The sequence below is a fragment of the Pterocles gutturalis genome, unplaced genomic scaffold (genome assembly GCF_000699245.1).
Source record: "Pterocles gutturalis isolate BGI_N339 unplaced genomic scaffold, ASM69924v1 scaffold6116, whole genome shotgun sequence".
Classification (NCBI taxonomy): domain Eukaryota; kingdom Metazoa; phylum Chordata; class Aves; order Pterocliformes; family Pteroclidae; genus Pterocles; species Pterocles gutturalis.
In genome coordinates this window covers 1-10,583 of record NW_010102873.1, presented here as the reverse complement: position 1 = coordinate 10,583, position 10,583 = coordinate 1, and the positions used below count along the sequence as shown (strand labels likewise).

At 41.4% G+C, this 10,583-nt stretch overlaps 1 protein-coding gene across 3 annotated transcripts; it reads right to left on the bottom strand.

Annotated features, from left to right (window-relative positions):
• Window positions 1-2,596: 2,596 nt before the first annotated feature.
• Window positions 2,597-10,192, bottom strand: ATP5C1 (ATP synthase, H+ transporting, mitochondrial F1 complex, gamma polypeptide 1). 3 transcript variants are annotated; one of them, XM_010086453.1, is made up of 9 exons: window positions 10,162-10,191; window positions 9,089-9,220; window positions 8,256-8,460; window positions 7,665-7,808; window positions 7,226-7,290; window positions 5,369-5,524; window positions 4,158-4,254; window positions 3,284-3,321; window positions 2,597-2,733 (listed from the first exon to the last, which is right to left on the bottom strand). In XM_010086453.1, exons 1-8 carry the CDS (start codon window positions 10,178-10,180, stop codon window positions 3,315-3,317), a joined length of 825 nt encoding a protein of 274 aa, XP_010084755.1. In that variant the 5' UTR covers window positions 10,181-10,191; the 3' UTR covers window positions 2,597-2,733; window positions 3,284-3,314. The 3 variants fall into 3 exon arrangements, with proteins under 3 accessions (XP_010084755.1, XP_010084756.1, XP_010084757.1); XM_010086454.1 differs by lacking the exon at window positions 3,284-3,321 and having other exon boundaries at window positions 2,599-2,733; XM_010086455.1 differs by lacking the exons at window positions 2,597-2,733; window positions 3,284-3,321 and having other exon boundaries at window positions 4,154-4,254; window positions 10,162-10,192.
• Window positions 10,193-10,583: the final 391 nt, after the last annotated feature.

The following is a 10,583-nucleotide window of genomic DNA, read 5'->3' as shown; positions in this document are numbered from 1 at the left end:
GGCTGCAGGAGCTGTGAGGAAAAGCTGGTGTCAGGCGACCTTCCGGAGCTCTGCGGGCCGGCGGACTCTGGGCTGGGCTTCCTCGGGGACCAGCGCTGCTCGCTCGGCTCCGCCAGCCCTGTAAGGCCCTGGAGCAGAGACCGGGCCCGTCACTTACACAAGCAGCAATGCTCCGTGTCACCAGAAAGATGAAAATTCTTGGTTAAGACAGTTTATCCGAAGCCCTGTTTGATTATTTTAATGTTTTTTTATTTCTTTTCAGCTGGGCAGAGTTGTCAGCTGCCAGCCCTCTCTGCAGCCATCGCTGTCGCTGGGACCTGACACATCCTCGGGCAGCTCATACCCACAGACATCAAACCATAGAGTCACAGAAGGGTTTGGGTTGGAAGGGACCTTAAAGATGATCCAGTTCCAACCCCCTGCCATGGGCAGGGACACCTCCCACTAGCCCAGGTTGCCCAAAGCCTCATCCAGCCTGGCCTTGAACCCCTCCAGGGATGGGGCATCCACAGCTTCTCTGGGCACCAACGTTTGCTGTCAAGACTTTGCCATTAAATCTTTCCTTTGGGGTGAAGTCCTTTGATTACTTTTCGTGCTAATCCTGTCAGTTGGTCACTTTTTGGTTTGGAGATGGCAGTTTCGGGCTGTCAGGTCCCAGTGTCACATATATTGCCAACGCTGCACCAGGAACCTCCTGTGCTCAGCTGGGAATTGCAGGATTAGACCTGTGCTGTGAGGAACGGGAATCCGAGAGATGGGAGAGGAAATTTTAGTGTAACAGGGAATCCTTTGTCAGTGAAGAGACAAGGACAGGAAGGAGCCTGACTTAAGGCACTTAGAAACAAAATTTACTTTAATGCCAGAGTAATTGTAGGTGATACTTCTTTGCAGGAAAAAAATAAAAAAGGCTGATTTGTTACATTTCTCCCCTTTCTAGATTCAGTCATTCTTCCAGTGTTAGAGCTAAGAAAGAGAAGACTTTTGTGAATCTCTTCTGCAGCTGCAATTTTTGCATATGTTGGAACCACTAAAAAAAAAAAAAAAAAAAAAAGGCATTTTTAAGAGCCAGTATGAGCCAAATGAAGGGAAGTTTGGGGGATTTTTTGGGGAAGGAGAACCTTGCAAAGTAACCTGTACGTCAGCAGGTACATAAATAATTACATAGAGAGTCAGGCTTGTCTGGGTAATAGAAACACTAACTTTGAGAACGGATGTAGCAAAATTGGCAACAATGAGGAAAGTGTTTATGACTGAGTTGTTTATTTGGGGAAAAAAACAGAGCAGGGAAAGGATGAAACTATGGTGGCAAAAAGGAGGATCCAGAAACAAAAATAATAGTGGTGTGGGAGGTACAATGAGGAGCAACAGAGCTGTTATTCAATGGTATAACACAAGTTCTAAACTGTAACTCAGCAATTGTGCGTAACAAATCAGAGCGTCAAGGACAGAATTGTAAATAATAGCAGTCTATTATTATAAGTTAATGAGTTCACAAATTAGCCCCTTGATGTATTAGATGATTAGCGGTGTGTCAATTAGTCAATAAACAGCCTGGTCTCTTGTATCCGTCACATCTCAAGTCTGCAGCCTGAGGAGAGGGGATCTGGGCACAGGACAAAGTCCTGAAGTTCACCATTTTTCAGGGCAGGTGGACGTTCTTTACTCGCTCCCGTTAGTCCATGGAGAAGCTTTGGGAAGTTTTGAACTAGCAACATATTTCCAATCTTGGGAACTATTTTTTTGAGTGCTCTAGAAAACTGCAAATTCACAGGCATCCCTTTTTGAAACTTCACCAGTATTCTTAAGGAATTAACACAGGATTCAAGGATTTCCCTCCGTGGACATGCTACTCCTTAGGCACATCAACCTGACACGGGCTGCGTGCAAGATGCTCCTTTGTGTCTCGAAAGGGAGAAGAATGGAAGGCTGGAGGTTGCAGAAAGAATTTCATTTCCCATCTAACAGGAATTAAAGGATGTGATGTGTGGGGAGCGAGGAAGGGAACAGAACATTGGGTTGTGGACAGCAGGAGGGTTGTTTTCCTTCTGGCTGACTGCTGCTGCACCAGGCAGTTCTGCCCAGGGCCCATTCGGCAGTTTCCACTTTGCCAATGATTTCGAACAGAGCAGTGTTTCTGTGCTCAGCATTACGTGAGTCACCCCTCTCACCTGGGATGATGGCAATGGATGGCTGCTGGTCCTGTTGACCATGATATAAACAGCATGCATTTTAAATAAACACTGAAATGACTCATGTGATCAGTTGATTTTAGAACATGAACATCCAGAAATAGTATTAATACAGTATTAAAATGAGATAGAAATCAGTGTTCAACTGCATGATGCAGGAAGGTTACTCCAGTCTCCTCCTTCAGCACAAAATACAACATGCGTAACAAAGCAACACCTTTAAACACAAGGTGAAGACGGGCAATCTCTTCCACTCTTCAAAAGAAACTCCCGTTGATACATTTTTGCATGCCGGATACATCACAAAATGTAAAACACAGCCTTTTAAAAATTATGTTTCAAAGCATACCCAAGTCAAACCCCTGATATTTAGACAAGAGCATTTGCTCCAAGGACAACCAAGAGGATTTGTTTCATGTAGATGGTTTATTGTAAGAATTTACAGATTTCTGGGGCTTTACCATTTCTTCACAAAGTAACAGAGCAGTCTTGTTAACACAGACACAGGCAGGTTAAACCAGATGCTCGAAGAGCTCTTCTTCACCTGTAAGGAAAATTGAAGCAAATTATTAAAACCCTTTAATTTATTTATTTATTTAAAACTTGTATCTCCTCCACTTTGAATACTTCAACTCATTAATATTCCTTACTTCCCTCCTCCCCCAAACTCTTTATCAAGTCTATTTCCCCTTGAAGTTTTGAATTTTGAATATGCTTATTTTGCTACAGAAACCTTTTTAGGTAATGTCTTACATACAGACATTTTTAAGTCATTGAATAAGGTCAGGGCACTATGAAAAAATTAAAACAGTGATTGCAAACTAATCCCATAACCCAGAAATGTTAAAAAAAAACACAGAAAATTATGTCAAATGTGGATGTATGCTATTGTGGATGTATTTTGCTTAAAATTATTGACACTTAAAGAACTTTTTGTTCAGACAGATTCAAAGTAGCGATGCGCAGTTTCCCAGTTCTTTGGGAAGAGAAGTTTGTCTGACCAACACTGAATTCCAACTTCCTCATTTGACTTCAAGATTTTCTGTGTTAATTCATTTTAAAATGCAATCTAAGTTTCTATTTCATAACTTTACCTCTTGGATTTGGCTCAACCGCTTTTTTCGATTAATCCCTGGTTACGTTTTTACGAGAAAAAACAGAACAAGCAGGTTAGGAAGCATCTCATGCAAATTCAGGCAAAACTCTGCATGTATCTATGACCGCAAATGTATTGTGAGGAGCACAATACAGTACATAACTGCAATATGGTATGTATTCCAGGCATTTTGTAAACACACGGGATATTAACACATGTATTTGCATCTGAGTATAGCACAGATTTTTAACCGTTAGACATAATACAAATTAGCTACATGCAGTTACAAATTGTGGTCTACGCCCACACACTTGTAACCTGCAGTACACACTTCACAAAAATATTTCAAGGAAAATATTGAACTTGAAGCAAAATATACATTCAGTATCAATAGACTCTGGAAGTCCCCTCCTCCTTCCAACCCCACCTCCAAAGTCTCAGCTCCTGAACACCACCACAGGCTAATTTACCCAAAAGCATTTCAGTCAGCTGAGTTCTCTCCCCCATCCAACACTCCTGGGCTGTTTGCGAAGAGAGAGTAGGAGATGCCCAGGTAGAGGGGAGGGGGGAAATCCACTCAAAGCCACAAAGGAGGAAAAACACTGCCTATTCAGGCAAGGACACGTGTTGAGGCTAAAGATCTATTTTACCAGCTTTTTACCTTTATCTGGCCAAAAAAGACTGTCAATTTTCACACTTGTTAGTAGAACCGTGCAAGCTGAAAACTTTCGGAAGTCATGCCACGGACTGTCTTCCCTTCAGTTTTAGGACCTACATGCCCCAACTTTCCCCATTGACCTGACTGAAGCAGGACATACAAGCACTGCATGACTTTGCAACAACTCCTATTTCACGTTTGTACGGGTACTCACAGAGCAGCAGCACCAGAGATGATCTCAATAAGCTCCTTGGTAATGACAGCTTGGCGAGTACGGTTGAATGTCAAGGTCAATTTGTCAATCATCTCAGCTAGAAAAAAATAAAGTTGGAATTTAAACATATAATAAGTATTCCAATACAGATAAAGAGAGAAGCTGTATGAACAGAATACCAAATAGTCTTGTAAATCCATCCAAACGATCAAGATGCTTATTGCACTTTTTTGTTTTTTCCCCTACAGATAAACACCACTAGTAGACAATCTAGAAACTTGATAATTTGACTTGAGGAATCAAGAGTTAAACATCTGAAGAACAGCTGATAGGCTACTAAATACCATGGTATGGCATCAGTTATTTTAACATAACACCAGCATGAAGCATTTTACTTTTAAATTAGATTTCACTGCCAATAACTGTATCAGTATTTCCTTCACGTTACTGCTGTTCTGGCAAAGGAAGCTAGATTTTTTTTAAATTTTTTTCTTAAAATCTTTTTGAAACTGAGAAGGTATCACCCAATTCTCTGAAGGTGGTCAGCAGAGAGCCACACCTACAGTTCCAGGCAGCCCAATCCCACGGGTTTCCCTCAGTTGCCAGTATCCTTTATGCAACGCTACTTTCTTGGGACTGAAGTCTTATCACCACACCACATGAAAAGCTGTTAGCCATCTCCCACTAATACCAGCTACGTACTCTCTGCGCTGCACTCAGTTTGGACACCTTCCAAGGAATACTTGTATATTGTCAACTTGTTGCATGACAGGTGGTAAATCATTGTTTCAGTTTCCCCACCTTTGAACTGCTGCAGTACTAATTCCATTAGGCTCACAAGCAGGTACAGATTTATAAAAATTTTGGAAATCCTCAGAACAGGAACATGAGAAAAGTGTAAAGAATTTTTGCCCATTACAAGATTAGTTTAGTATTTCATATTCTTATTAAAGAATTTGTTATTTCACTTTCGATTACCCAGTCTTGTTTCTTATATACTTGACAGCAATCCCTTTTTCCAGGGACTAAATAAGGCTCACACGTTCAGAAAAGAATCCTGGTTGAACTGGCTCAAAAACACAGACTCAATTTGAAATTAAGAGAGAAACCAGCTCCTTTCTTATCATTTTGGAAGCAAAGAATGACAGAAAAGGCGCTCAGTACTTCCACGGTAAACTACTAAAGTCCTGTCAAACCCAGAGTAGACTTACAAGCATTTTTGCTAGCGTTGTCCATAGCGGTCATCCTAGCACTCTGCTCGCTGGTGGTGGATTCTTTCAGGGAGTAGTACAGAATATTTGCTAGTGTAAATTCCTGGTAGTTTCTCAGCACATCAGCATCAATATCATCATAGATACTTAGGCTTTCTGTAAAATATGAAAGAACAGACTTAAGAGACATCCAAGACACACTACTTCTATCAAAACAATATAATGCTGCGTGAAAGACTACTAGGCCAGCCTGTTTCTCTACTTAAGGCAATGCAGAGGGATCTTCTCTACATACAACGCATACTTTCATAACAAAATTTTAAACAGCAGAGAGATTAAGTACTTTCTGTATTTTAATTCAATTTAATACTAGGAAAGTCAGATTCTGAAAAAGGCCAAATACATTTTTGGCATATTATGTTTAATCTTCGCATAAAATGCTACAGAAATGTTCTAGGGTATTTTTACCAAGTAACGTAACATTAGTCAGTGCCTGGGCTGTTCAGTGATGAAAACACTGGTACTGACAGAGTTCGCCACATGTGTAATTCCTGCTTGAGAGAGAACCTCAAATCAATATTAGTACCACCATTCTTTTTAACCTCCTTGCCCCACAGCACTTTGATAAATCTGTTAAATCCGTTAAACTTATTATACACACAGAAAAGACATCATCTACCTGGACTTGCGCAAAGCATTTGATGCTGTCCCACATGACATCCTTGTCCCTAAATTGGAGAGACATGGATTTGACAGATGGACCACTCAGTGGATAAGGAATTTGCTGGACAGCCGCACTCAAAGAGTTGTGGTCAATGGCTCAATGTCCAAGTGGAGACCAGTGATGAGCAGTGTTCCGCAGGGGTCAGTACTGGGACCAGTGTTTAGCACTTTTGTTGGCGACATGGACAGCAGGACTGACTGCACCCTCAGAAAGTTTGCCGATGCCACCAATCTGTGTGTTGTTGGGGACACGCTGGAGGGAAGGGATGCTATCTAGAGGGACCTGGACAGGCTTGAGAGGCGAGCCTGTGCAAACCTCATGAAATTTAACAAGGCCAAGTGCAAGGTCCTGCACGTGGGTTGAGGCAATCCCAAGCACAAATACAGGCTGGGCAGAGAATGGACAGAGAGCAGCTCTGAGGAGAAGGGTTTGGGGTTGCTCATAGATGAAAAGCTCAACAAGAGCTGGCAATGTGCACTTGCAGCCCAGAAACCAAACATGTCCTGGGCTGCATCACTGCAGCGTGGCAACAGGTTGAGGGAGGGAATTCTCCCCCTCGTGAGACCTCACCTGCAGTACTGCATCCAGCTCTGGGGCCCCCAACGTAAGAAAGACATGGACCTGTTGGAGTGGGTCCAGAAGAGGGCCACAAAGATGGTCAGAGGGATGGAGCACCTCCCATATGAGGACAGCCTGAGAGTTGGGGTTGTTCACCCTGGAGAAGGCTCTGGGGTGACCTTATAGCAGCCTTCTAGTACTCAAAGCAGGCTACAGGAAAGATGGGGAGGGACTCTTTATCAGGGAGTGTAGTGACAGGACAAGAGGTAACGGTTTTAAGCTCAATGCCGGTAGATTTAGATGAGATATTAGGAAGAAATTTTTTCTTGTGAGGGTGGTGAGGCAGTGGCACAGGTTGCCCAGAGAAGCTGTGGATGCCCCATCTCTGGAGGGGGTCAAGGCTGCCCATGGCAGGGGGTTGGAACTAGATGATCTTTAAGGTACCTTCCAACAGAAACCATTCTGTTATACTATGCACCATAATAAGATGTTTTAATACCGCACTCCCATGTTCAGAATACTTTTTCTGTGATTGATCACTTCACATAACTGGTGGTCTTTAGTTCACTACTCACCAGAACCAGCAATTGTTTCAAGGGAGAAGATTGGTTTTTCATCAGTCTTGTAGGAGATGACAGACCTGTATAAAAATAGTGTAATACGGGTAAGAGCCTAAATTGAGCGTTTAAAGTCAAAATAGAATAGAAATGTTCTGGCCTTCCAATTCCATAAAGTCTTCCAATAATCCTCATTAAGAGGATACCACGTGGATATAATGATGTACTGACTAAATACAACAGCACCCATTGTAAAAGTAAAAAGAGAATTCCAACTACAGGTATTGAAAAAAAGAAAAAAACAGCGGCTCTTCACACACAGCAAAATGCACCCACTCCTCCAGAAATAAAGTAAACGTGACAATTCAGTCAGTTTTTGTATCACTTCAGCAGACCAACATGCTCTTTGAAGCCTTCCAGCCAATACTTTTCCAGGGCAGTTTCAGTTTAATCTTACCTGAACCGGTTGTAGATGACAGAGCCTTCATCAAATTCATACCCAGAGTTTAACAACTCTGAAGCAATGATTGAAGCATCTCCAAAGCTAGGAGGTCTCCGTCCCACTTCTTTGAATGTCATCAGGAAGTAATTGCTATGTGTCCTGCAGTAACATCAAACCTGTGTTAGAACCAAGCGGATGCTCTAATGTACAACTACGTGGCAGCAAGACTGACTTAGTAGTGTCACTTCTCAAGTGTTCAGGGCTGAGCATTTTACTGAATTAGGGTCTGAGGGAAATTTAGTTTTTTTCTGTTAAATTATGGCAGCTTCATGATAAACACACTCTTGTAACAGCACCAGCACTGCTAGCTTTTAGACTTTTATTTCAAAAATATAATAGTGCTGTGCAGCACTTTCACAAACGTCCAGATGATCAAAACCCCTTTTTGCATGTTAGCAGATTGGTTTTTTTATTGGAGCTTGAATTTAGCACAGTTCTACTAAATGCAATTTCCTGCAAAAGCCACACAGCTTTCCAAGCAGTCTTGAAGCTTCTACCACAGAAAACAAACAAAACCACCAAACCAAACCCTGGGATCTTTTTTACCTCTGCAGTAGGCCTCTGATCTTGTCACCTACTCCAACCACCATAACTTCTTTCCCTGCGTTTGAGAGGTTGGTAATCTCGTTCTTCAAGGTTTTAGCAATAGACGTATGGATAGCACCACACAGACCTCGATCAGAGGACACACCAATAAGGAGGTGCTTCTTCTTGTCCTCAGGTGCCTTTATTTCTGCTTTCTCATAGAGAGCTAAAAAAAAAAGATGGATGAGTTTTTCAAGGGTGCCAAGAAGCAAATAGGTCATACCAAAATACCTTTGAATTATTTTAACTAAAATAATTTCTAAGGGGGCTCCAAATCTCAGCCAGATGAATTTTATCTCCTTTACAATCATTCAAGTTTGCACATGATCTGACCAGAGGTGACAAAGAAACAATCAGCCACATCTCTGACTGATATCACACAATCAATGTCATTACTTTAAGTTCACTGTGCAAGTCCAGTGCCTGAGGAGCACGTGCAGCTCAAGAGTTCACAAGAAGGTCTGGCAGTAGCTGTAGGTGCTACAGAGATACGACACAGGTCCAATAACAGGCCAGAAATTCTGAGCTGTGGTGCTTTTATGACTAACAAAAACAACCACGTAACCACACAAAGTTAAAAAACTTATCAGAAATCATAATTTCACATTAGAACTCTTAAAAATCACTTTCCATAAGCTACTTATAAGGAATACTCAAGGTGGCCTAGAGATGCAAATTCTTTTGGAAAAAAAAAAAACACGGAAAGGTCAAAAAAAAGTCTAAGCATTTTATCACTGCCATGAAAACCTTCCTCTTCTGTTCCCACATCGCACAGTGCAAGAGTATTCTCTCACCCAGTGCTCCTGTTCCATAGACTCTAGCAGGCTTCAGCTCCCTCTCAGCTCTTGCATATTTTGCTGCAGAAACCATCTTCATGGACTTTGTAATTTTCTGAATGTTCTTGATGGACTTCAAACGCCTGGTAACTACAAGGTTAACAGTTGAAGGTCATGGGCTGTACTAAGCATAATGACATCAAAATCAAGCCACAAAATGCTAGCAACAGCCATCCGAAAATATCTCACCAAGTTCCTCAAAGAATAAAAAGTAAATAAACAGACAATGCAAAAATAATCCTCACAAAAGACCTTAGTATTTACAGTAAGAAATTAGGAAGAGTAGTAATCTGGCTAACCCAAACACATCATTACAATAGACATATTTTTTTTCCTCCAGACATAGTATTTATTTACTATTTAGCCCAAGGTAAAATCTATTTACTGTTCTCTTTCCTTCCACTTCTACCTGTTTCACAAATATAGCATTTGAGGTATACCATCATCTTTTCCCAAATAACAAGGAGAAGAAACAAACAAAAAACAAAAGACCCCAGAATATGAAGACACTGAATAAACTACCTCCTCTGTTTAGACAGTTGCAAAATAAGAGTCATAAAAATACTGATGCAAAAAGAAAACAAAACAGGTGTCCTACAGACAAGCACAATTAGAAGGCAACATCCCTGCATAAGAACCTATGGCTTAAAGTAGCATTATCAAAGCTGAACCATTCAGTCAACCTTTTTTGCCCCTCAAATGCTAAATAAAAGCGCAAGGAAATAAACATGAAAGAAAATAAATAAATCCTTAAAGATGAGCAAAAATCTGGTTTAACACATATGATGAAGTTGTTGTTAAAACCATTCAGTTTGCTGAAATGACGTCTAAACTAGTGCTAAAACCATTTTAAGCAATGTCTTTTCTGAAGGACACTTGTTTAATATAAGTAGCGCTGGAGGCTCGTGTATCAATGTTTTGGTGTTATCTCAATCCATTGATCCAACAAAGATGAAGCAAAATTATATTTTAACATATGGCTTTCCTGCAACACTTTCCCTCGCTCAAAAGCAAACAAAAGCAGTACTTACTGTCTTTCAGAGTTGCCATATTCCTGACTTGGCCCCTGAAAATGAATGCAGGATAAATCAGGAGAGTTCACCGCTTCTCCAGCAAACCAACACCTCTCAAGGGCCAGTCCCTTTCAGAGGGATGAAAATTTAAGAACTCCTGTTTTTTAAAAAGCATCTGTGGCAGGGACAAGCCACCCTAAACTATGCTTTCTATGCACACCTTCCATCCTTCCCCACATCTCCTGTATCATTTAATGCATTAGCCACTGCCCTGGATAATGGCACAACGTAAACGAGGGCCAGACAACAGGGCATCACAAGGGTACAGCTTTCAAAAACCCTAACTGCTTTTTGGAAAATTATTAAAATTAAGCAGAGGAGGCCACACCATTTCCTGAGAAGAGCAGAGTCTCCCTGCACCGCCTGTCACCTCCGAAGCC